The 27,938-nt window shown below is 47.3% G+C and overlaps 1 protein-coding gene across 3 annotated transcripts in view; it reads right to left on the reverse strand.

Annotated features, from left to right (window-relative positions):
- FHOD3 (formin homology 2 domain containing 3) overlaps window positions 1–27,938 on the reverse strand; it is a 428,111-nt gene that overhangs the window by 211,811 nt on the left and 188,362 nt on the right. For all 3 annotated transcript variants that reach the window (XM_069468095.1, XM_069468094.1, XM_069468093.1), the window contains exon 5: window positions 21,883–21,988. In XM_069468095.1, the coding sequence (XP_069324196.1) occupies window positions 21,883–21,988 (106 nt within the window). The remainder of the gene's footprint in view (window positions 1–21,882; window positions 21,989–27,938) is intronic.

Genomic DNA, 27,938 nt, shown 5'->3' on the forward strand with positions numbered 1-27,938 from the left:
AGCATGGGCTTGCAGCCCCAGGGGCAGACAGCGCCCAGAGCCCCTGGTCTAGGGACCCATTCTGGATCTTCTCATCTGCAATAAAGTTATCAATCTACAGCACATGATTTTCCACTCTTAGAGCGTAAAAACCACACATTTCACTTAAGAAAACTGACGAACCCACCAAGCCTTGTGGATTGATCAGCTCATAGCCCAAAGTCTCAGGCAGCACAGTTTTGTTGCCTCTACGTTTTTTTGGTAACAGGGATATTTTTTAATCTGAAAAAGTGAGTTTTCTGGGATAAGAGTGGCATGGACTTTGAAGGAACAAGTGGACAGGTTAGTAAAACAAGAAACACAAGAAGAAAAATATCATAAAGACATCAAAGTGGCCCAGACTGGCCCAGCAGGGTCTCCCTGCCTCCCTCCACCCCCAGGGTGGGGTAAACTTTGACAGATGTTCCTCAATGTTTTAAATGGTCTTCTAAGAAGAGCAAATTTAGAGTCAAGTAAAGGCTAGACCTGGAGTCTGCAAGGTAGCACCAGGGAAACAAGGCTCTCTTTTGCTGGGGGTGTGTCTCCAGAGCTACTTACTCAGCCAGGCTTTGCAAAACAGGGCAAAGAAAGGTAAACCAGACATCTTTGGAAAGTACTTGTTGACAATAATAACCCAAGGTGATTACATAGGCAGACACTGGACTTAAGAGCCTCACTCATAAAATTCCATCTCTGATGGTCACCCTCAAGGGGGACAAGTCCCTCCCACAACCAGCTGCGGGAATGGCTCTTGCTGCTCATCACCCTGACCTCTGGGGCCCACCCTGCCCCAGCCAGCCATGAGTGCCACGCCCTTGACTTAGTGTTGGCTCTACCCTCCCCCATAAACCACAGGGGAGAAGGGACAGCAGGGCTATGATCACTGTCTTCGGTCACCTGAAGGGTTGTCACTGCAATGAGAATTAGAATTGGCCACGTGTCCCACATTCAGGCCAAGAAGAAGTTAGGATGGTGCAGACTCCAGGAAGGAAGGACTATCTTTGGTCAAAAGTGTCTACAAATGGGCCAGGGCGTCAGCACGCTAAGGGTGGTAAGTTTCCTATCCCAGGAGGTAGGAGGCCCACCTGTGTGGGGGGAATCCAGGGATGAGAAGTTAGTCCAGGTGACCTTCACAGTGCCCTGCCCCCTGGCACACTTGATTCTTAACTCCAATGGGGAATACGTTTCTCAGCATTATACAGGCATTCTGGACATCATAGTCCACTATTCAGTTTTCTCCTTCCCCACTCCATCCTCTAACGCTACCTCTGGGAGGCTTTGCTGTCAGTATTTCTTACCTCCTGATCTGTCAAGCCGGCCGTGGAGGGCAGGCCAGGCTGTGCAGTGGTTTCCTCAGTAACTGAGACATTAAGTCTTCTTCCCAGGAGGCCTCCCCAAGGGGACTGGGGACTATCCGCTGGTTCCGCAGTTCCACTCATCTTCACGGTTACCCAGCTGTTGTTCCCTGTGAAGCTCACCCAGACGCCACCAAAACAGCCCTCAGACCTTTTCAGGAGCTGCTGGGCATGTGACAGCAGTGGCCCCTCTGTGTCCAGCCCATGCCGCCCACAGAGCCACAGCCGGCAGTGCACGTTGATGACGAGTGCTCTGGACAGGGGCTGCTTCAGCAACGCACCCCGGGAAGAGCACGTGCTTGGGAAACAATCTGAGGGCGGCTGGCTGGCGTGAGGACCTAGCCAGTGCCGCAGCCTCCAACCCTCCCTGTCCCTTCTGCTGGTGGTAGGGCGCGCACCTCCACAGCCCCCACCGTGCACAGCCATGAGCCTAAGTGCACCCCACGTCCCTGTCCACGTAATCCCACACCATCCTATATCAGGGCAATACTTTGATTAGCCCCAGTTTATAGATGAGGAAACCATGCTTTTGAGAATTTTGAGTTCCTGGCACTAAAACCTGGCAGCATGTGTCTTCTATCGGTGGCCGGACTCCAGTTCTACGGTCCTCCAGATGCTTCGCCATCCCACTGAGAAGCACTGGTCAACCCAGCATGGGAAGTGCTCAGAGGGCAGCCCGCTCCAGCCTGCACCCAGGGGACCTGGAGCATCTGCCCCTGGACTGCAGGGACAGCTCAGTCTCAGGGTTTCCTCCTGCCTCCACCCCTTTCCTGCTGGCTCGTGGCCTCTGGTTTCTCCTTGAGTCCTGTGTGTTGAAGTCACCAGGCTATGCCTTTGTGTACACAGTTCCTGCTCACCCCGAGTCACAGTGATGACTCGGCAGGCCCCATCTCCTTCAATCCTCGCAACACTGAGGAGAACACAGGCCACGAGGGCCCAGAGCACAGGAGGACAGGGCCTGGAGTGGCCGTCAAGGCCCAGCTTCCCAGCCTGTCTCCCAGGTAACTGCCCAAACCCAGAAGGCCTGTTTCCACCTCGTTCTTGAATTCTAGACTCACATATCCAACGACTTGCTGACATTTCCACACAGATGTCCCAGCAACAGCTCAAACTCAACAAACACACCCTTCCAACGGCCCCTCTGCCCAGTTTAGTGCCACCACTGTGTGCCTATGACCCATGCTGGGAATCATTTAGTCGCCTGATGCCTCCCTCACCTGGCAGGCAATGACCTGCACTCCCCCTTCTCCTCACCCTGCTTGGGCTCAGACCTTCCTGCCACTCACCTCCCCAACGCTTGCTCACTCCACCCTCAGCCCCAGGCCAGATCTGGACCATGGCCCTCTCCAACGAGACCCGTGCACTGCTCTGCGCCTCGCCTTGTGTCGGAATGGCAGTCTAGGCTCCTCTCAGGAGCACAGGAGCCCGGCCCCATCACCCCTGCTCCTCCCTCCCTGCCACAAGCCCCCACCCTGGCAACTCTAGCAGCAGCAGGAAGCATTCGGCAGGTGCGATGCTGTCCCTTGAGCCTTCGCTCTCTGTCCCCTGCCTATGGTGGCCACACGGGTTTCCCTCCCTCACCCGCCCATCCTCTAAGACTTGGCCCAATTATCACCCTGTCCCTGGTCCCCTCCCCACCCTCGCTGGGCTGGTTGCTACCTGGGGCCACAGCCACCCCTGGGGCTTCTGCCATCACATGCTGACCACGTGTGACTCCCCCAGCCAGACAGCGGGCGTGGGGGCTTTCTCTTATTTTTCCCTATGCCCAGCACTCACCAGCCTCTCAATAAATATTTGCAAACAAGTGAATTTCATCCCTACAGTGCTTTTCCTAGAAACTTCCATATCACACAGCTCCTTCAGGTCAGAGGTTTTTCAACTATACCACCCCACCTGAGCACAGAACCCTCGTCCACCTCCTGTTCCAGAGAACTGCCCCTCGCCTTAGGCGTCCAAGTCTGCCCGATGACAATGCAAGCTTCCTCACCTGATGGCAGGCGGAAGAAGGAGGTCAAACAACGGGACGGCGTCTTGAGTTTTCTCTCCGACTAGTGATACAACTGAACCCTGATCTTGGCCCTAAAGTAATTTTCCTTTCTCTCTCACCAGCATACCTTCTCATGTCCCAAATCTGCCCTATTCCTCCGGCACTGGGAGCACATGGGCATGAAGTCCATGCACACAGGGCTCTAAGTGGCTCTAGACAGTGAGAGTGACAAGGTGGACAGAAGGGGTATTCCCAGGAAGCTGCTGCAGGGAAGGTGCACATCATATTCCACACCCGAGCCAGGATCTGACACCAAAAGGCACATCTGGGGAAATGGGCGGGGGAGGCCTGGACGGGGCAAGGGCAGCAACTGCCCCAGAGCCCTGTCCTCAGCCATAGGCAGGGCCCAGATCCCACAGGGCAGCCACGTGGGCAGGAGGCCATCACCGTGCACAGGATAAACCAGTTCAGCCTTGTCCGGGATCCTTACACAGCCCCTTCCCCTACGGGAGCCAGGGAGCAGACCATGGAGCAGGGCGGCATGTCGGGGACAGTGAGACGGCCGAACATGGTGAAGACCACGTTAGGAATCGTGAGAACGACAGGACGAGCACCGCATTTCATCTCTTCTGATGACAGTTTCTCACCATTAGATGGTTCTCTCATGGAACTTTTTGGCTCCTCATACGAAGGGGGGAAGGGGGCTGGTGAGGGTCTGAAGATGACTCATGGAGTTCTTAGAAAAGTTTCGGTTTCCAGGCTCCCACCAAAGGTGGGCAGGAGAGAGGCTCGGAAACATTTCCCGCGGGGAAGGAAACCAGGAGGCGCCCTCTGCATGGCCAGAAGTACCAGTAGCCACGGCAGCTCTTGCCATGGCCATGACACCCTAAATGTGTCTCAGTTAGTCCCCCAGGCTCCTAGGAGCCTGCAGAAGCCACTGTGGATGTCCCTCTTTTCTCCTTCTCTCTTCCAGGAACGGTGGGACTGGAGGGTAGAGGCTGGGCGAAGAGGAGCGTGAGGTCCCTGGAGTTTCCCAAACACACAGACCAAGACTGAAGACTGGGTCGTGGCAATCACTGCTGCGTGTGCCCCAAAAGCCGACTAAAAAAGAGACACTCCATACTTTAGTGTACTTTGGGCCTTGAAATTACAGAGCCTCGCTGACATTCCAAATTATAGTTACAGAGAACAAACTTTAAGGGGCACAATTTGGGGCATAGGAGGAACTCAGGTTTCCTCCAATGACGGCACAAGCACCACATCCACGGGAGACTGGCCCAGAGGCGGCTGTGCAGAGAAGGGAAGCAGGGAGCAAGGTGGGCACGAGAGCAGAGGGAAGGGATGAAACGAGAGCGGTTTCAACAAGAAAGTACAAGACTTGGCGAAAGCATAAAGGGAAACGCAGGGGTGCTAGGCAGGGGGGAGGCAGAGGAGGGGGTGCCGTGACTTGCACAGGAGACCCTGGGAAGCCCGCAGGCAAGCCACTCTGGTGCTGACCCTGAGAGGACAGGAGCTGGCGGAAGAGCCAGTCCAGAGATGCCACTTTAGAGACTTTTTCCTGACTGGAATCAGTTTTACAGCCTGTCCCTCTTAGTTCTGTTGCATCCGTAAGGCATTAAAAGCACCCTGTGGTCATATCCAACAGGCTCCTTTGAAACCAGGGAGCTCGTGTGATCTGAGGCACTGCAAATGCTTCCTGCAGATGCTCCGTCAGTCCCAGCGACAGCGATTCAGGGAGGGTGGGCTGGGGCGAGCAGGCAGAACACAGGACGGGCGACACAGGGGTGGAAAAGGGTCCCAGCAGAGTGACCGTGAACGATAAAATAAGGGTCATGCTTGAAAGAAAAAGCAAAGGGACAAACTGTGAAACCAAAGTGACCAGAAAGAAAAGAGGAGCATCCCTTGGGAAGGGGCGAGAGCAAACTGTGGGCACTGGGCCATGGGCACATGGAAGGGCAAGTGACGCACAGATAGCGGCCACCTGCATGCTCCACTCTGGGTCTTCCTTCTGTGAACGGTGCAGCAGGCTGGGTAACACCCACAGCTCAGGTACTGTCTAGCCACGAGACCATGGGGCAAGTCACCACCGCCTCCCAATCTTGATTTCCCCGTGGGTAAGATGAGAAGGCTTGACCAGCCAGCCTCTAAGGCACCTTCTAGCTCTACCATCCTGCGTCCAGCCAGGCCAGCCATTGGACTTCACACTGCACCGGCTCAGCCACAGGCACAAAGAGGGCCCTCGGGGAACAGGGGAAACGGGCCGTGGAAAAGTCTCTTCCCAGCCCAGAGACTCCAATCATCTCAGTCACACACTCACTCACCACGGGGGCCTCAAAGGGAACAAGACTCTGAGCCAAAGCCCCAGCTACTGAGAAAAACCCACTGTGAATGCAAGACCCTGCGTTCAGAATAGCAGTTCTGACTCAGGCTGGAAAACACACGGCACATTTTGAGAATAAATACAAATACCCCTCAACCCAGCAATTCTACTCCTAGGTGTACCCCAGAGAAACTCACATGGATGTACAAGGAAACAGCAAGAATGTGCATGTTAGCACTGTCTGCAAATCCAAAAAATTGGACACAACCCAAATGTGAGCCAACCAGAGAACTAACGATTGCAAGACCTTCATACCGCGGAATACTACCTGGCAGTGAAAACGGACAGGTGGGAGCCAGTTACCAGCATGGACGAATCTCGCACCCTCACACTCACTCTTCTCTCGGCAAGTGCTCACACACAAGTACTGTGGTCCAAGGCACTGTTCTAGGCAGCAGGGACACTCGATGGAACAAAATAGATGGAGCCCCTGCCCTCGTGGAGTACAGAGAAAAGAAACCGCCACCACGTACCACACGTAGTATGACAGACTACGCCAAGCCCTACAGAGAAGCACAAGGCAAGGAAGAGCCAGGTGGGCAGAAGGTGCATTTTAAGCAGCAGTCAGGAAAGACCAAATCGCGTATTGGTAACATTTCTTATTTTAAGCTGAGTGGCGAGTGCACAAGGGTTCATTTTTCTTACTCCTCATCCCTTTTCTAAGTGATATATTTCAAGATGCTCATTACAAACATGACAGATAAGGGAAATAATTAACAGATATGAATATATCTGTTCATATCTACATATGGTATAGATATAGTCTTTCACTGTAAACTTAAATATATGCCATGTTCATGATCCTGAGTCACATGTCCCCACCCTGCATGATCAAAGCCTCCACCCAGGAGGCTGATCTCTCTCAAGAGGCAGGAGGGCTTTCAAGGTCATGAGCGATGGTCCTGGAGCCCAGCCACCCTCATAGAGCCCACCGGGAAAGCTTGTCAGAGATCTGACTTCCGATGTTGAACAACGGGACCCTACTCTCAGGCTTTAGATCACCTTAGCCTTTTTATATCTTTAAAACAGTTATGAAAAAATTCCAGCCCCATTGTCTCTTTAGTTTTTCATATTATAAGAAAAATCAGAGAACAAGATGCATTTATTCAATGAAAGCTCTCTCCCCCAGAAATAGGAAGTGGCTGAAGGAGACTGCCCCTAAGTCTTAATCATGAAAATACTGGAAAAAGATACGGCCACGGCCTTGCTGTATAACATTGGCAGCAGCTAAACAAGCAGCACCAGACAAATCACCGTCCAGTCCTATCAGACTGACAAGGAATTTGCACTTACACCCGTCTGTCCCTGAATGCTGCCACACTTCCTGGACAGTCACCAGAACTTCCCATCGGTAGCATATTCAAACTTAAACACTCTGGTGTTTAGCTACACCTGTAGAAGCAACATCCAAAGCCAGCATGGATATCAACAACAGCTTCGTCTATTTATAAAACTCCACGTGAGAAAGCCCTTCAGACACCTTCTTTATAGCGAATGATGGTGATGTTTGCCTGGGGTCAGAACCCGCTCCCAAGAGCATGAGCTGCTAGCTGTGACGTGTGGATCCTGTCCAGCTGACACCAACCCATCACCGGGGAAGTGAGTGTGTCAGAGGCAAGATGGAGGGTGATTTGGCACAGCCCACCGGTAGGAAGGCCTGTGTGGGGACAGGTGAGGTGATGTATGCCAGTTCAGTTTTCTAAAAGGACAGAAGCTAGATAGTGAAGTTTTTCAGCACTCAACACCTTTAAGGCATAATCTGACAAAAAAGCTACGTTGTCTTTGTAATGCTATAATATAAGAAATCTAATTAACAAAGCAAGCCAGTGGCACTTCGCTGTGCATGTGGTGGCTTTGTATAAATCCTGAGCAAATGAGATCACCCAGCACCCAGAGGACCACAGGGGTGAACTCACTACATTATCTGAAGCTAAAAGGGAAAGCCACAAAGAGACACAGACACCAGCTCAGATGTCCCCTGGTTGTCACCTTGAGGGCGAGGAAGCAAGGACATCATGCAATTGCCCTTTGGATCTCTCCGCAGTGTGCTCTTTGCACAGGGAGAAAGAAAGTGAGCAACAGGAAGGTAGATTTATTCAGAGAAACACAGGGTTCTCTGACCAGGAAAGCAGAGCACTCTGCTCCCAGTAAACCTTTTCAAAAGCCCAGAATTGGGCTCATTATTTCAGGTTCTCATTATATAGTACGGCAGCCTGACTGGGACAGGACAAGAAAGCTGAGGTTCCACCTAATCATCCACATGTGCATGGACATGCTTTAGCTATGCTCATATCTCTTGGGTCTTTTCTTCTAGCTTTAGATCATAAGACTTCTCTGTCTTAACCATGTGCCAAGGGTTTGTTCTCCCCGACACCTTCTGGACAATGATCATTAGTAGATTCCTTTATTGAAGGGCCAACCAAGCACCAGGCGCTGTATGATGTCCCTGCTCAGAGCAAGACATGGAGGGTCCAGGTGCAAATGAGAAAGTGTGTGTGGTCCTCAAGGTGGACACTACCAAGTCAGGGAGAAGGACAAGGGACAAATGGTTATGAATACCCTATGAGCTGGGAAGGTCACATGCAACGAGGGCCCTTAGGAAGGACTCCCCAGAAGAGGTGTTACGGGAAGGGTGTCACGAGGTATGAAGCGATTACCTACAGTAAGCTAAGAAGTCAGCACACATGCAGATCAAGTGCGAGGCAGATTGAGACACTTCCATGTAGCTCAGCCTTAGATACACCCAACACAGGTCCAGAATTGAAGCTGTTCTACCACATTGGTGGAATAAAAATCTTCTCACTTGCACTGCCACATGCCAGGCTAACGAACATCACCATGTCTTGCCTACATGCCGTGGCCAAAAGGTGCTCATGATAATAACTTTCAGGAGACACCACTGCACCGGGTTCTCAGACCCAGAAGCCAATAGGAACGGGGGGCTTGGGAAGCTCCCCCATGCCCACCACCCTTGTCAGTTACTTGGGGAAGAAACAACACAGAACCATTCCTCCCTGCAGTGTCCTGAAACCTGTGTAAGTCTTGCTGCCTTGTCATACACCTACAAAGACGAGACATAAAGAGAGAAGAACCAGTTTCTTGATTTGAGGAGTCCATTAGTTAAATGATGGGGTGCATTGCTACTATCTCTCATGATCTGGCAGATTAGAGAACACTCACAGAGTACTTGGAGTACTTTTTAAATAAATCCCTTTTTAAGAGAAATTATGCTTATTTCTGAGTGTCCAATTAGTCAGAAAATTGGGGTTAGACCAGCTGACCACATGTCTCTCTCCTTTGGCTTAAGGAGCGTAACAGCAACGGCCTTGCTCACCAGTTGACTGGGCACAGCTCCTCGGAGGACAGTCAGAGGGGCCTTCAGCTGGAGAAAGGCCCCCAGGACCCCTCCCCGTCCTTGTTCCCCAGGGCCACTGCGTCCAGACGCAGCTTCCATGGACTGTCTGCTTGTCCAAGCAGGTGGGGAACTGACTGTGCTTCTTAACACGTCTAGAAGGTTAATATCTTAACTACGACTTACAAAAGATTCAGCCATTCTTGGTTCCAAGTACCTTTCGCATTAAGACTTCAACTGATACAGAGGGGATTTGTAATCCACATGAAATTCAGAATCAAAACCATAAAGTTACATATCTCCTTCATTTTCAAGCCTGATAATGCCTAGAAACCCTTGTGCTGTCTTTTGCCTACATGAGAATGAGTATTTAACTCAAGTACTACCTTTCATGTTTTATGAATTTCCCATGAAACATGATACATAAGCTGATTCCATAAAAAACGAAAAGCTGAATCATGAAAAGCAAACATCTTGAACTAAGCAAAGAATAGCTGTCTTTGAAAAGGAGGATACACGACTGAACTACTTAAAATTTATCATCCACCTTTGGAAACATAAAGCTGATGAAAGCAAAATTGAGAGAGGGGAAAAAAGATGACTTCAGGATTTTCATCCAAAGCCTAACTTAATACCACGTTTTTGTGTACATCCATCCTTACTGGATGGCTGCTATCCTAAGCCACCGCCAAGTTCCTTGTGGCGTGGGGCCTGGGCCAAGCGCTCCCGTTCTCCCACTGTAGTGGTCCGCATGGCACATCTCCTAGATGAGTGAGGAGACGCACAGAGTGGAGGGACGGCATCTCTGAAGACCTGCCCAGTGCCTGCGCCTGTCCTCACAGGCGAGATCACCTCAAGATGGTCCGAGGGATCTTTTCCTAAAACTTGGCCCAATCTTGATAAGGCTGCCATGTTTTCCCATGACACTAGCATATTAGAAGATACTGAACTTCCTTCTGAATCACCTTCTCCTCCAGTCGCTCATGTGTGTGGCAGAGAGTCCTTTATCCGAGTGGGCATGGATGTCATCAACTGTTTAGAGACCCAAAGGAGCCACCACCACCCGCATGAGGGTCTGCACACGCCGCGTGAGGGGATCACACAAGATGACGTGGGGGCATCAGGGGGAATTCAGCCTGATACACTAAAAGCCCAGGAAGAAAACCAAAAAGCTGCCAACCATCATGAAACGTTCCCCTACACCCCCATCCCCGACCAAAGACCTCTGCCTCTTCTGAGCTTACATAGTATTTTGTACCAACGTTCGCAGGTCCAGATGGCCTTGTGTTGTGATTTGTTGTATGTAACCGTATTCATTTTCTAATTCTGTATAATAAATTACCACAAACTTAGCAGCTTTAAGCCAACACACATTTATCTCACAGTTTCCATGGGGTGGAAGTCCAGGCACAGCTTAGCCAGGTCCACTGCTCAGGGTCTCACAAGGCTGCAATCAAGGTGTCAGCTGGGGCTGTGGTCCCATCTGAGGCTTGGGGTCCTCTTCCAAGCTCATGTGGTTGTTGGCAGAATTCATTTCCTTGCAGCTGTAGAGCTCACGGCAACTTGCTTTTTCAAGGTCAGCAAAAGAGAGTCTTCAACTTCTAGACTTTTTTCAAGGGATTCATCTGGTTTAGGCCCATCTCTACCTAGGATAATTTTCCCCTTTGATTCAAAAAATCAACAGGTTTGGGATCTTAAATACCTCTGCAAAACCCTTTCACCTCTGCCACAGGGAAGGGAATTATACAGGGTGTATGGGGGGAAGGAATCTTTCCGGCCACTTTACAGTTCTGCCTACCACAGTATTTATGTCACTTCCCCTACCACATTCTAAGCTCACTCTCCTGCACACCTTATTCTTGGCACAAACTCGTAATTATTTAGTTTGCATTGTTCTCTGCACCCTTAACTCAGACCCCAAAGTGACTGACTCACATAAAGCAATCAAGTAACACTGATGAATAAACGAGTCAGCCGATCTTATTTATTTAGGCCCCCACAAATACAGATACATTGGGGGCCACCAACTGTTAAAAAGCAATGAAATCTAAAACTTGGAAGAGGCTAGTATTTATTCAACCCTCTGGATTAAGATTTGGCGAAGCTGGGAAAAGACAGAAAGAGGATCTAAAAAGGCAGGTGTGGGCCAGCAAGATGCACACAGGGACAGAAATCGAACCACGCTGAGAATGTAGGCAGATACAAGGGAAGTCAGGTCATCAGCAAAGCGAGGGCAGCCCTGCCTGTGGGCACTGTCCTCATGGCACCAACCTGCCACTCCAGCCCTGCTCCAGTTTGACCTATACACCTGACACCCTGGTGCTTCCCTGGCCCTCCAGGCTCCTGGTCCTCAGGTGCTGGAGAAAAGCAGCAAACTCACCAGTGTGTCCTGCACCCAGGTCTTACCATGCACCTGTGAATTCCAGAATATAAACCAACACCAGCCCTGCCAATCCTTCCAAATTTCACACACCCACATGAATGCTAGTCTCTTAATGGCTAAGGGCAGTTCATCTTCTTTTTCAAGGACTTAGCTGGGATCTGTGTCATGTAACCAGATGGCCTTCTTTGAAGCTGAAACAGGACAATATATGCTTGGTAACAGCCTGGGATCCTACAGCAATTAACATAGAGCATGCAGAAGAGGGAAAGTCAAACAGCTCTGCGTTCATCCCTTCTGCCTTTTTATGCTGTGCTTAGAATCACAGCATCTTAGAGCTGGAAGAGCTCTAAGAGGTCCTCTATTAGTACTTGACCCCAAGCCTAGAAGCCCTAACAAACCACCTGGTCTCTGCTACAACACTTCCAAAGCAAAGCAGTGTGTTCTACGACCAGTTGTTGGCAACCTCACTGCCACACACCTGTTTGAAATCAACTCAACAAAAATTCTGAAAATGACTAGTATTCTCCTGAAGAACCAAACACCAAATCTAGTATTCCTGCCCTCACTCCCCACCCTCCCAAGCTGTTGACAGACAGCACTAATCAGCTGTGGCGCTCCTTCCTGCTGATGCTGGACGTGGCCTCAGAATCCTCAGCAGACTGCTCCAGAAAGGCACCACGGATCAATTTACGTTGGCAAGAGAAATAAACTCATTTTCCAACTCTGTTCTTGCAACTTGTCTTCAGTCAAAAATCACTTTCTTATAACTCCTCCTCATTGCTCCTAGTCTGCCTTTAAAAGCAAAAATTGTACCCCCTCCTCTAAAAACCACCCCTTATTTATCTAAATACATCTAACCTCTTCCCCCACACTTAAGCCTTTGCAGACTCAAGTCAGCCCCCCAGGACAAGGTTGCCTGGAAGGAGAAAAAGTAGAGCTATAGTTCTAGGAGCATCAGGGTCCCCCAGCAGTGTTTCAAGGAACCCTGGGGCCCAGATGGCTTTGGGAGAGTCCAGTGTTAAGGAGCTATGGACAGTAGAGTCAGGGTTAAGAAACCAAGAATAATGAGATTGAGATAAGGAGGATATTGAAAACCAAAGCAAATATAAACCCTCTAAACTCACACTTGATCATTATCGCATTATGGCTGTCTCCCATTTCACATGTCCTGATCACGCACACACAGTTCTCAGTATAAAGTCTGTTCTTACCGATAATCACTCATAAAACACTGAACAAGAGCAGGACAGAGCTCCATGGCACAGCTCTGGGAACTCCTTGCCCACTCATTCATTCAATTTTTTTCCATCAACTCTCTTTTGAATATCTCTGAGGTGCCAAAGAGTAGGCTGGGGCTGCAAAGGCCATGACGATACCTTTCCTACCACCAAGGAACTCACAGTCCATCCGTCTCAGAGGTGGGGAAATAACTCCTCCCCATATAAACAGGTATAAACCATATTTGCACTTATTTTATCTGTATAAACCATGACATATTTAAAATCAAGATACATACCATAGTAGACACACAATGATCTACTGAACAAGCAAAATAATAAAAAGAAAATTCAGGAATTTGGCATTTTTTGCTAAGTACCAAAACCAATCAACTTGTGCTATAGTGCCTCAGAGCAAGACCTCGTGGGCCAAAGCTTCAGATAAGCAAATTCTGACTCTCTCAAATTATAATATTAGTACAAATCGGCAGCTTCCTGAAGAGCAGTGACTTTCCTTTCTCTGCAGATGTTCTACTATTCATCTAGTCCCTCATTCAGCCAATTGTCACTGAGCTGAAATGTGCCTGGCATCGAGGATATCATAGAGCAAGGACGGAAACTGCCACACAAGCAGCCAAGGATGGTGCAGGGAATTAGCCTATGTTGTACATTCAGTAAATATTTATCATCAGTGAGGTAAGTGTCAGGACCAGGGCATGCAAAGAGGGCCAAAACACGGGCGGGTCTCCTGGGCATCCTGATACCTGAACCCCACTCTGAAGGATGAGCAAGAAGCAAAGGATAATGTGTGAACCACGTGAAGAAGGGTGAGCCTGGGCCTTGCAAGCAGAAGCCGAGGCCCAGAGGAGAGAACACAGCCCCTCCCTGGGATGTCGAGGATGGGGCCGCAGTGGACCACACAGACACACTAGGGCAGGACAAGGTGGATCTACCCACACGGAAGGGCTAGGACTTCATCCTGAGGATAGAATGAGCCACTGAACCATGGACTGAGGCAGCCAGATCAGCAATGCAGAATGTCAACCCGTGCAATAGGGGACAACACGGATCAAAGGCAGGCAGGATTAAATGCAGAGAAACCAGTTAGGAGGCTGGTAGGGCAGCTTAGGAAAGAGCAAATGATGGTCTGAACTCAGAAACTAGAACTGGGAACAAAAAGAGATGAAAGAACTTGCAAGGGAGGGAAAGGTAGGGAAGCCTGAATGTGGTGGCTGATGATTACAGAGGGTGAGTGAGAGAGAGGGGTCTAGGAGGCCCCCAGGGGAGCTGACTTGAACATGATGCATGACTGCTCTTGGCTGGGATGAAAGCAGAGCTGTCGAGAGCTGACTGGGGTGCGATGATGTTGGGTTCAGGTTTGGACATGGTGCACTGGGGATGGAGACACCCAGGACACCCTGGCTCCACAGGTCTGGGGCATCGCAAAGGAACCTGGGCTGGGGGTTTTGTGCACACCCATGGCAGAGGAAGCCACAACATCAGGAGGCTGGTCCAATCTACCGGGAACCCTTGAGACTCCAAAATGCAAGATCTAGAAACATACCAACTGATATTTCCCCGGCAAATCCCAACCAAAAAAAAAAAAAAAAGTTTTAACCCATGCTTGGGGCTAGGTTTAAATTTTGCTTATGACATTTGTGCTATCATAAGCCTGGATATACAAATAGAAACCCTGTGAAAGAAGATCAACGTGCCATAAAGTTATAGTCAAGGAAATAATGATTGTGCTTCAAGGTGCACCTGGCCAGCAGTGTCTCTGGAAAAGTATACTGAGCAAGGAGAAGAGGACTGTGAGGAGGCACATCCCTCAGTATGAATGAAGTGGAAAAATTCCTGAACACACAGCAGCGAGAATTGGTCGTGGAAAATTCCACCCTCTGTACAGGAATGGCCAGATAACTCTGTTTTTCTTTCCTCCTTCTCAATACCAGATAAAAGAAAGATGACAGAAGCTTCTAGTAGAGATCAAAATTCTAGAGAAAGTTCTTTGGCCAAGAATGAGACAGGAAAGGCTTTGTAAGTAAAGAGCTCAGAGGCATGATTATGAGAGACTGCGAGGGATTTTTTATGTTGTTCTTGTGCAAATTGGCCTGAATTTTGGGAAAGATGTGATTCCATATAGAATGCAAGGTGAACTTTAAGAAGCATCTAACCAGTGTAAAAGTGAGTCAAATTAAGATTAAATTATGATGATAATATTAAGTCAAACCATACAACTCTGCCATTGCTGTAGGTAAAAAATTGTCACGTATTAGCAACTTGGTTTGGCTTAAAGATGCTCCAGGTTGGAGACAATGTTTGCTGGGGCCACCCAGCTGTGTACTTCTTTATAAATGCTGCTCTACATGAACTATTTCCATCACCACGTACTGCTTGCTATGTTCAACAGTATTCATCATCAATTTTTACTTTAGAAAAATTAAAACTCGAAAGAACAGGCCTTACTAATCATAAATTAAAGTGACCTGGAGACAAGCATTCTCAATGAAAGGAAAAAAAATACCTTGGAAGGGGTGAGGGGGAAAACCAAATCATCTTTAAAGCTGGAAGTACCTTCCCCAGAGTTGGAAACTGGTGGCGAATACCGTATTTGCTACTGAACGTGGTGAGGGGCCCAGGCTCGTGGATGGTACCTGCCCCACCCTCACTATATCCCAGGTCTCTTCTACTCAGAGCAGGGGAGCAACCAAGGGCACTTTGTCCCATCAAAGGTCAGGGTCTGGCTCTGGTCTTGCCCTGCTTCCTCTGGCCAGAGGCCCCTCGCCGACCCAGCCGTGGTGCCCCTGCACACAGCGCTGTGGGCTGACAGGATGTCAGGGCACAGACCACAAGCAATGGCAACATAGATAATTCAGCACTTCTTGGAAAAATGGCAGCACAGTGAGGAGCCTCTGCATCACCCTCCCTCCCAATCTACCCCAACGACCAGTGAGAAGTACAAGTGGACAAGAGGTTCCATGAGCCCTGAGACCAGGGGTACCCACACCCCACTGACTTTGGCAGGTCCAGCTAGATACACCAGAGACTGCAGCTGGCCCCACAGGAACACTGGGGCCAGTACCCAGCTCCGTCCCACGGGAAATGCAGTGCTATAGAGAAAATCATGCAGGAAAGCTCAGCAAGCACACAATATACCCCCTGCTCTGGGCAGACCAAGGGACAGCCGTGAAGTGTGCTAATTTCAGTCCATTTTGGGGACCCTGTGCTCGAATGGGCTGGAAGAGAAAGGACAGAAGCATGGTCTCAACTCATCTCTGGCCCAGTTTTTTAAGAGGGTGCAGGGCTGATGCAAGGTGGCTGGGGGGTGGCAAGAAGGGCCACAGATGGGACATGCAAAGGACTCAGGGAAGCACTGGTCACCCCACACCACCACCAGCAGCAGCCAAGAGTGACTCGGACTCCCTCTCTCCCCCCAAGCAGCGCAGCCTGTGGCTTCCCTGCCCTGACCAAACTCCCCAGCAGTGTGGCTGGTTCACCCAGGAGGCCACATCCCCAGCAGTGTGCCAAGTGGCGGTGAGATAGAGGCCAGGCTGAGGTCAGCGCCAGCCAGGGCACAGAGAAAATGAGACACCAAAAGCAGAGGTTTCAACAACCATGGAGCGACAAACAAACAAACACACAACACATGGAGACGCGTACTCTGGCTGCGAGTGGTGTGGCTCCTCCAGCCCTCCCCGGCCACACCCCACAGGCCCTATGTTGCCTAGAGCTTTCAGCTTTTCAACAAAAGCCAGAAAGCCATATTTTCATGTCAAATCTCTCAGTTTTTAAATGTTCATAATTATTCCAACATTTTGAAACATACCAATAGGGTGCAAAAAATACCTGCAGGCTTACTATGGCCCCATGGGCTGCCAATTTGTGTCTGCTGCAATGATTTCCCACTGAGAACAGTCCCTGCCACACCTGCTCAGCAGGAGGAGAGACACTGAGGGAGGACGGACCCCCACCCTCAACACCGGCCTCAACCCACCTGGGGCTGGCGGCACCACCAGGACACTGCGACGTCCAAGCCAAAGGCTAGCCATGCAGCTGCCGTGACTAATCCCTGAAGTCCAGACAGAGAGCAGAAGGTCCTCCTGGCAAGAGACAGGACAGAGGACATTTCCTCCAAGCCAGCTGGGTGGGACACAGGGCCAGTGTAAGGAGGCTGAGGAGCACCAGGCCGAGCCCTTCAGTGGAAAAGACGGTGGCTGAGGATCTAACCCGGCCTCAGGAAGCAACACACTCTTTCCCTCTGCTCCTGTTTCCCCACCTTGGGCCACTTTGGTGCCCTCCCTAACCTCTAGTCTGAACCCAACCTTCGCCTTCCTCCTTTGCTCTGAAATCCCAAATAAAAACTTTTCAGTTTTTCTGGGCTGGAGGATGCTGGTTTAATTACCCTGTCATCATTTTGTACCACTCTCTTCCCTCAAATGTCATTAAATCTCTTTCTGTGCTACGAGATTCGTTTCTGGTGCTGCAGATGCCTGCAGAGACCATCTGACCACACATCCCGATCCTCATTAGAGGAGCCCCCAATATGCATAGCACTTAGGGTTTTTTTTTTTTTTTCCATATAGGGGAATATAGTTGACTCTGGTTCCAATTTTTCCAAAGAAGCCTGAAATCTGGACTTTATAATCTGACAAGTCTTAAATGTTGACAACCATTAAAACATTTTTAAAACCACATTATGGGGGCAAACAAAATATCTGTAGTATTCTCCTAATTGGAAAGGGTTGAGCTAAACAACTTTTAAGATCTTGTCCAGCTTTTAAAATAACTCTGATAATGATTAAGGTGATTTACGATTAATTGGCATTTTGCTTTAGGTCAAATGACCAAAGCAAATTTCTTCACATAAAACTAGCCCAGAAGAGACAGTTTTCCCTTGAGGGACAGCCAGAAAGGGCAGCTGGTCTTACTGTTTCTACTTACTCTTTTTCTCTTTTCCCATCCAAAGCATGTCATATATCTGCAACTTCGAAAGATACAAGATACATGTGACTCAACATAGAAAATGTGCCATGCAGAGCACCTCACAGGGACCTGCTTCAGCGCAGGGTTGTATCTTGGTTTCATCACCGCACCCCGAGGGCCTGATGTGGTGCGTGACCAATAGTGAAGGCTCAGAAATGTCTGCAGAAAGTTTAAGTTCATAGGAATATACCACTGTACGTCCTCCTTCCCTAAGAATAATTGTGCGGTACAAAATTCCACAGTAGATTTATATTAAATACTGGCTATCCTGAAAAACTTTAGATCATTAGCTATAACCATCCAAGAATAATAAGTCAGATAAATATTATTCCTACGTGTTGTGCAGTTAAGACCTCTTCCCAGCAGCCTGCTCATGTTTCTGGAGTGCACTTGGCTACGCTGTAACTCAAACCTATCTTTACCTCTCAGCAGATACATCAGCAAGTGAGAGCAAAGGATGCCTGGGCCTTAAAATAAAAAGCTGACAGAGCACTGAGTTAAAAAAAAAAAATCAAGATATATTAAAAGTTCTAAAAGCAGATGTAGGTAAGTACTGGGTTCTCCCCATGCTCTTGTTTCCTTTGGGTCTGTGGGACTCCCACGGAGCTCCGGAGGTGAGGGCAGGAAGGGCACACTGCTCCAGACACTTGGACAAACCAGCCCGCCTTACGGTTGGCAATGCAGTTTTTAAGCGCTGTCTTGACCCAGGTTGGAGGCCCTGGCTGGGGAGGCCAGTCGGTTCCCTTTGTCCAGCAGCACGTTAAGTCCACACCACAAGCCCCTCCCACATTGGGTCCTCACACCCCAAGGCCACTATAGATGGGCCCAACTGCTACACAGACACCTGTGCCCCAGAGCCAGTCTTGAGCCCACTTGCCTGCCCCATCCGTCTGCCCTTGGAAGGCACAACGCAGGCATCCACCACAGGCCCCCTTCCCTCTTCCTCCTCACCCACCCCTGTGCTTCCCGAGTGGCCCATGTGGGGTGCTGTGAGCGACAAAACTGCAAAGCCTTTTCCAGTCTCTGTCTCCATCTGCATCTGGCCTCGCCAGGCCCCGCTCAAGATAACGTGGTTAAAACATGGCTGGACCAAGAAAAAAGCAATTCACAGGTTGTTCTTCATTGCAAATGTCCAGTGGCTCTGTCAGCTGAACACAACTTAAAAAAAGCCTACATGAGAAATTCTTCAAAGTCACAAAAGGATGACTCAATGTACGGGCTAGGAAAAATGACAGCTTCCTTGTATAAAAACACAAAAGTCACACCCCAAGAAATCTGTCATTTACATCCCTTGGAATTTACTTTCCGGGCACGGGCTTCAGTCAGATACGTTAAGATGTGCTGATGGCCGGGCACAGCACCTGGTCACCCAGGTCTTCTGAGACTTAGCTGGCATGGGGCAGGTATGCAAGGCACCGCCGTCCTGTGGAAGCAGAACGTCTTGCAGGGACCCGAATGGCAGCAGCACTTGCTCATTTTCCACCTGGTGAACCTTCGGGTCTCCAGTAAATGGACACTCCTGGAAAGCACAATAGGAAGGTGAGGCCCCGGTGGTGATAATGGAAACATGGGGCCTCCTCCTATTTCTGGAAGAGCTGCCTGAAGCAAAGGTCTCACCTCACTGGCATTTTCTACATGGACAGAGAAGCAGCAGGTGGTTGACAGGGCTCTGCCTGGTGGTGAGTGGGTGTTCTAATACTTAAACATGAAGGAATTGCCTTTGGCATCTTTCTGGGGCAGGCCAGAACACTGCAAATTAAGCCACTGCAAGCTTCATGGTAAACATTCACTAAGGTAGAGAGCCCGGATGAAGTTTCCTACGTCAACACCATTTTCATTGCCAGGAAGTCCAATTCATACCATTGGGACCTTATGTGGCCACTGAGTGTAACTTGCCCCGTACAAGGGTTCCCTCAGCAGCTCGCAGGCCATGGGTGGAAAGGCACTTACTGCTGCTCGCTAGGAGGGGCTTTCTAAGCTTTGTTGAGTTTTCTCTTCTGAACTCCCCGCGTGGCTGGGACTCAAGCCCAAAGCCCACATCTCTCTTTGCTGCCTCCTCTGAGGAGTCTGAGAAGCCAAACCCTTAACTTTGCAACTCCCTTGCAGCTACAGGGGGTCATGTGACCCAGTTCTAATCCAGGTGAGGTCTGGGGAAGGGGCAGATTCTGACACAATTTTTGCCTTCCTGATAAAAGGGGCTGGCCACAGCTGGCAGAGCCAACCCCTTGCCCACACTTGGATGTAGATAAATGTAGATGCTTGTACCAATGATCACTCTATTGAAACACACATATACACTTCTAAATAAGCGTCAGAAAAATAAACATGTAGATGGTTATAACACTAGTTCTATAGAAGTGTGTCTGTGCTGGGGGTGGCTTTTTTTTTTTTTTTTTTTGGTAAAGTTAAAATGATGTATACTTCAAACATTAGCAAAAAAATATATCAACTGTGTGGACCTGCTATTCAGAATTAGGCAATCTTAGGTATACGTCCTGTCACGTGATTCAATATGTAGATGTCCATGTTGTATCTGGAAAATAAACTAGAGGAAGTTTTCCCACCCTTATTTCTGTGCCTTCCTCTACTCTAGGTGTTGGACCAGTGTGAACGGAAATACAAGGACGAGCATCCAAACCTGCACCAGTCTTTTTAGACACAGAAAGATGGCTACATTTGGAGGTCACACAGCAAGACAGAGTTTATGGTTCATTTGTCTACATATACCATAACAGCTTTCATATCAATATTCGAATTATATAAGGGTAGAAGTCATAAAATTAATCAATAAAGCATCTCTACTGACAACTTGCAATTGGGGATCTACTACAAGCACAGGGAAAGCCTGGATGGGGACAAAAGGAGCTGACCCCAGCCTCACAAACACCACCAAGTACACAGCACGGTGCAGCAAAACTTGGGCTGAGGAACCCTCCCACCACATGCACATTTGGCATTTATCAAAACTAACGAAAACAACAGTGACTTGAGGAGAAAAAAAAAAAACAAAAAAAAACCCCACCTTTAAATTTTTTTTATTTTTATTTTTTTAATGAGCCCTAAATTTTCTCTTTTTCTTTTTGTTGCAGGGGGGTGGGGGGAAGGACTCAGAGTCCTGATGTGCTGGATAACAGCACAGAACATGAGGAATCATTTTCTGGGCACAAAAAACAGCCCAAGTGACTGTTTCGGTTCAACTCGAACCATGGACGTTTTATAGTAAATCACACTTTTCATGTGCTTTTCCCTTCATCGAAGGGAAAAGAAAAGGTTTTAGTTTTTTTTTTTTTCCTTATATGAACACAGAGCGTGCCGTTTGTGAGGTCACAGGCACAGACGCAGAGGAGAGAGCAGAACCTTGACCAGTCTCGACACGCTCGTGCCTGGGCACGGCCGCTGCCTGCGCGCTGGGGAAGTAACTTTATAAGGTAAAGCACTGACTTGAGCCTTAATTTTTTCCAACTGCAAAATGGAGATAATATTGAACTATATCAAATTTCTCCTTTTATAGTTCAAAACCGTTGATAGCAACAATTTCACAGGGTCCAACCTAATAGTTCCTGCCCTGCCTTTTCACAGATTGTTTTCTTTAATAACAGGATCAAGTAAAATTATTTATACGAAGGTGCACACAAAATCTACATCTATAAAAAGACCATTAACTTTATGAACTGGAACAGGAATCAGCGCTTCAACCGCCACACGTGCATCGCTTTATAAATGAAATTATAGACGCAGCTTTCAGAATCGCTCTTTTAAAACGCAAATTCTTGAACCCACTCCAGACCTACCGAATCAGAAACAGGAGGACAAGGTCGGAATGTGCACTTCTGACAAGAGCTCCAGGTGATAACTCAAGTTGGAGAAAATATTTTTTCCCAGAGGCTGTTTTGGTTTGGAGGGGCTTTCTGCTGAGATGCGGGCTGCCCCTGAGCACAGTGTGTCTCCCTCCTCATCACATACAAAAGACTATAAAGAACCAAGTAGCATGTTCTGGTTTCTTAACTCCAGGTGAAAGTAACATTAGCTCAGTCACTAATTAGTAAGAATTGATAAAACCTGATAAAGACATCTTATACCCGCAGGGTTTTTGTAACGCCTCACCCACCAATCCAAGTCTTTTAAAAAGCTCTCAGTGTTTACGTTCCTGGAGGTGAACCCCAACCTCCCCTGCAGCTGGGGGGCTGCGTGCTCGGTCACGACTTACCCCTCAGGATGTAGTTCTGGTGGTTCTGATCGGCCTCCGCTCCCACCTTGATCAAACACGTCAGACCTTCAGCCACCACAAACTCATGCACCAAATCCTTGTCATCCTGGCAGGGAAGGAAAAAAAAAGACTTCAAATACTGTCCCAGTCCATCTTCCACGTCAGCTGTTAAAATTACGTGCAGGCCTTCGACGCCAGAATGGCCCCTAAAGGCTGCTCTGCTCTATTCAAATGAAGCATCCTCACTGTTGCCAGAGGAATTTTACAACCAGTCTTCACATCACGGTTTGCCAAGCACCAATTATTGCCTCCTGGGCAATCTAATAAAGATAAGACAAATGAATCTCCCAACGGTCAGAAATATTTACAGTGTTCTGTTTTTCATTCTTCAAAAATTACCAGTCTCCATTCCCCCACAGGTCCCAAGGGGTGGGGGCCACATGAAACTTGCTGGTTTTTAACTACGGGAAACATTTGATTGCAGTAAAGGACTCAAAGCCATCCCTGTGTTCTAAAGACAGTCCTCAAGGGTAGTGGTTACAGAAAGGGTCTTGCAAAGGCTCTCTGGGAACTTGAGGTAGCAGTTTCTCCAAGCTCCAGTGCTGTGCTGCTTGCAGGACAAGGAAGCAGAGCACCCCCATGTCGGCTTGCAGACCCAATCACAGAATGACCCCTGGAAGGCTCAGGGGTCATCTAATCCGGTGGTTCATTAAAGAGAAGTCTCCAAATCTATCAACTGTAGGAACAGGCAGGAAGAGCTTCACCTGGGCGCTTGTTAGGCCCCCGCCCCTGACCCACCGAACAGGAAGCTATGCGGTGAGGCCCAGCTACGCGTCTAACAAGCCCTCCAGGTGATTCCCAAGTGCTCAGATGTTCTTACTCTGACTCCACATTAGCATCATCTGGGGAAGGCTTAAAAAGAAACAGGAAGCAGGATCCTACCCAGATGGATTTAATCAGAATTTCTGGGGTGGGACCAAGGCTCGTTATACATTCCCCAGGAAATCCTCAAGGGCAGCCCGTTCCAGAACCACTGATCTAATGTTACCTTCTCTTTACAGATGAAGACACCAAGATTCAAGAGTGGCCCCCAAAATGTGGTCAAGATCGCTTAACTACCTCCATCCACCCCCAAACCCAGTCACTTTTCTGTGCACCAAGTACAGCGGAGCTCTTACGAGAGGGATTTCTCCACCACTCTTTTCCTCAATTGAGATTGAGAGACTTCCTCAATTGGACAGTGCCTCGTCTCAGATGGAGTTAGGATACGGCTGGAACATTCATCTTCAATTATCACAACAGAGCAAAAAATAAAAAACCACAGTGATGTAAACAGTAGAGAGCTTAATGGAATAATGAAAGGTTATTATTATGGGAATAGTCAGCAAACATGGTTTATCTCCAAAAGAGAAAACTAATGTAGATGAACTGGCATCATTCTGTCCCTACATGAAATCAGCCCCTTATTTTGATTTTATGGCATTTTCCAATTATATGGACGGGGGACAAGGTACATGTGGACAGGCTCAGCGAAGGCCCCCTTTGAACCAAGAAAGCACTCCTCAGGGTCAGAGCTGGCTCCGGGGGAGGCTGGGTGAGCGATGCTTGCGCCCTGAACGTAATGAAAGACAGCTGTGTTAACTCAGACTTTAAGATAATCATGGCTTTGGAAGAAAGAAAATGGGACAATATCATGAGTTTTTGGAAAATTACTTTACACTCATATGTATAAAGGAAATAAAAAAATAATTCTCTCTCCATCCATATCCTTTTCCACCAGCATATGTGAAAAGTGAACATTCAGATGAGCTCATGTCTAGTCAGAAAGTTTTTCCAAGCATGTAACAAATGTTTATTACTTTAACTAAAACTAGATTCACACATGACTTCATGGTGAAAAAGTGAGAACAAGCTCTCAAGAAACCACTCAAGCTAATCACTAATATTAATATACCAGAGAATTGACTGTCTGGCAAAGGCACTTGGAAAAAACACTGGACAGGCGAGACAGTGTTTATAAAAATAATTCAGAACTTTAAAATTTATGCACATTATGCAGATAAGGCACTTACGAAAGAGAAATTTATGGGTAATAAAACATGGAGGAAAATCTTCCACTGTTGGCAATGTACTAGGTGTTAAACATATATCCTAAAAGATGTGGGCATTAATACATGATTTCTAAAATATTAGTTTCAGACTAGAATGCAATCAAAATATTAACATTAGCTGAGATTAAAGCACTTATTGCTGCATTTCAGAATTTTCTAAAATATTGGTTATAGAAATTGGTTAACTTTAATTATTTTTTAACACATATGGGGGTCAAGGATTATTCAAGTCAATCTAGATGATTAATGGCTCTGTTTTTTAGGCCATCACAGTCTAGGCCTCCACACCTAGCCAACTACAAGAGATGATGGAGATGCCGACCCATGGTGTGGAAGGTGGTGATCTATGCCCCAGACAGCTCGCTGCCTGCGTAATCCAGCTAATCCAGCCACTGCTGCCGTGGCTGAGGGCTGTTTTCTGCACATGTGTGTGGTCTTCCAAACAGACTATAAACTTCTCGTAACAAGCACCTTCCTCCCTGCCTACACAGTGCCAACCAGGCTGCTCAAAAATATTTGTATAATGAATGAATAGTAGAAATGACGACCCTGGGAATTCAGAGAACATATACCACGGAGTGAGCTTGATTGAAGGGACGTGCAACAAGAGTCTAAACATGTTTATTTTATTAATTTTTTCAATTTAGAGAACTTCAAACATACACAAAAGATGACAGAATAGTCTAGTCTAGTGAACCCCAGGAGTCGATCAACTGATGGGAATCCTGTTCCATGGATCTTACCACCCTCTCCCCAGCCATATTAATCTGAAGCAAATCCCAGTCATCACATCATTTAATCCATAAATAATCCAATATGTACTAGCAATAAAAAATTAATACTTGGCCAGGCACGGTGGCTCACGTCTGTAATCCTAGCAATCTGGGAGGCTGAGGCAGGAGGATTGTTTAAGGTCAGGAGTTTGAGACCAGCCTAAGCAAGAGTGAGACCCCATCTCCACTGAAAATAGAAAACAATAGCCAGGGAACTAAAAATATAAAGAAAAAATTAGCCAGGTGTCATGGCGAGCGCCTGTAGTCTCAGCTACTCGGGAGGCTGAGGCAGGAAGATCGCTTGAGCCCAGGAGTTTGAGGTTGCTGTGAGCTAGGCTGACGCCACAGCACTCTAGCCCAGGCAACAGAATGAGACTCTGTCTCAAATAATAATACTTTTTAAATATTGCCAAATGTGCAGTCAGTGACCAAATTTCCAGTTGTTTCATAAATACTGTTTTTCATAGTTTGTATTAGGATCCAAATAAGAGCCATTCATGGCAATTAGTTGCTATAACTCAAACACCTTTTAATTCATAGGTTTTTTTCTCTTTCTCTTTTTTGCCCTTGAAATCTGTATGTGGAAGAAACCAGGTCATCTGTCCTGAAGAGTAGCCCACAGTCTGGATTTTGTTGGTTACACCCCTGTGGTGCTGTGTAGCATGTGCCTCTGTCCTGGATCACTTATAAATTGGTCACTGCATATAGAGCCATGACCAGATCCGGGGTTGATGTTGTTGCCCTGAGTACATCCTCAGTGGTAGTCTGTATGCCCACAGGGAGGCACGTGATACCGGACTGTATCTCATTTCCACCAGGTCAGCAATTCCTAGTGCTCAGCACATAGAGCCATCAGACTCATTAGGGGCTGCAAAGTGGTGATATTCTACTTCTATTACTCCTTTTCATTTACTAGCTGGAATATTCCTGCAGATAAGACCTCCTTCTCAATTACTGTTCGATTATCCTAAAGTTCATATATGAAAAGGCAAAATAAACGTAAGATTCTAAAACTTAATCATTTGCAAAACAGAGAGCTGGTTACCAGCATTTTCCCATAATGAGCTAGTTAACTAGCATCTTTTGCCTATTCTTTTTGCCAATCCCTTGTATTAATATTTTTTAGTATCATTATAAACTCATCAATTCAAACTTATGTTACATGTTTCAATCCATGGCAATTCTCACCCTTATTGATGCTAACTGTCCCATCACTGGCCAGCCAGCTGTGAGAGACCCTTCAGTTCGCTTCATTTGGCAATAATCCTAGTAGTATTTGATAGCTTTCTTGCTCTCTGTATGGTAAGATATTCCAAGTTTATCACATTTCCTACTCCAGACTTGGAATCAGCCACTTCTCCACGGAGCTCTGTTTCCTTTTGGTGTTTTAGACCACAGTCTCATTGCTGGCAGTACATTTTGCTAACAAAATGATTATCGCTTCTAGTTCTTTTCAATAAACAAAGCTAAAAATATGCTTATTTTCTTGTTTGTTTAGGATAATATACACCATGGGTTCATTATGATACTTCCAATTAAATTCAGGAATATAGATTTTTTTAACTTCAGAATCCTAATTTTTAAGATTTCTAAGAGTGACAGAATTAGAAACTCCCTCTCCCCCCCCCCACACACACACGCAGAGTCACAGAACAGTAATACCAACACTAGCACCACAAATATAATTATAGTAAACAGTTTTATTGTTGTTGTGGAGATTTGGTGGCTCCTTTTGTTTTAAGGTATATCCTACAAAGGTGCACAAATTACAATGTTTTAAAAGTCACTTGGACTAGCTGCTGTCTGTGTGGTTCTGCCACCAGCTGGATACTCAATCAGATGTGAAAGAAGTCAAAGCCAAATGATGGAGACAGGAGGCAGGTTGAGGGACTAAATGAGGTAGGATGAGGTGCGGCATGCATGTGGCCCTCTTATGCACAGAGGCCAGGCTAGCTGCAGTCGGGGATCTGAGCTCCAGAGCAGACACAACGGAAGGTGAAGAAGTTGTGTTTTGTTGGGCTAAGAGGAACACATGGATGGAAACACTGGAAGTGGAGCTTTCAGACAATTAATACAGTATTTACTAAGTTAGAGACAGGAAAGACTGAGGACAGAGACATCTGCAAGAAAACCACCCAATGCACCCAGTCTATTCACTTATTGAGGTGGCACCAGACACCAAGCCAGGCACCAAAAACTGGGTGCTGAAATCCAGTGGGCACACAGACTTCTAGACTACACGAGTGTCATTGTCCTACAGCATCTTAATTTCTACATAGGTTATCACCTATCCAGCATGCTTGGAACCAGAAGTGTTTTGGATTTCAGAGTTTTTTGGACTTTGGGAAATTTGCATATGCATGATGAGATGAGACCCAAGTCTAAACATGAAATTCACTTATGGCTCATATGTACCTTTTACACATAAGCTGAAGGTAATTTTATATAATATTTTTAATTATTTTGTGCATGAAATAAAGTTTGTGTGTACTGAACCACAGGAAAACAAACGTGTCACTATCTCGGCCACCCATGTGGACAATCTGTGGTTGTTTGTCACCATCATTCCCGCCTCTAAATTCGCATGCTACTGATAAGCAATCATTTTCTCACCGTTATTCACACATAAGTACTTAACAGTAAGACATCTGACATACCATTAGGACAGTGAAAAAGTAACGTGCTCGGGGTAACTAAGTGCCACCAGAATACCTGTATCTGCTGTTAAACAATAGCAACAGCAAACAGCAGCAGGCTTTCAGTCTCAATGCTATGATTAAAAGATTACTGTACATGTAATTTATTTTTCTAGGTGAGAAGAAACATCAGAACTGGTTGAGGGACCAGTAAGTGGGTCCTTTAAGGATGAGAAGGCATTCTGCTGGGTGGGGCTTTTTCAAATGTCACATCCAAAGTCGTCTGTCTCATTAACAACAGCTTTTGTCCTAGAAGTCTCTCTTTCATTGTATAAACTGACATGATTTCTTGTTCTGTTATAAAGACACACTGCTCCAGTCCTTCAATAAGCCCCTCACCCACTTTCACCATGTTGTCTATAGGCACTTTTTCTGCAATGGTAACAACATCAACTTCATTATCACTATTATCACAATCATCCTTGATTCAGAACCATTTCTGCTCTTTCATCAATGAATCAACCATTGGAGCTTCA

Source organism: Eulemur rufifrons, chromosome 5 (assembly GCF_041146395.1).
Source record: "Eulemur rufifrons isolate Redbay chromosome 5, OSU_ERuf_1, whole genome shotgun sequence".
Taxonomy (NCBI): domain Eukaryota; kingdom Metazoa; phylum Chordata; class Mammalia; order Primates; family Lemuridae; genus Eulemur; species Eulemur rufifrons.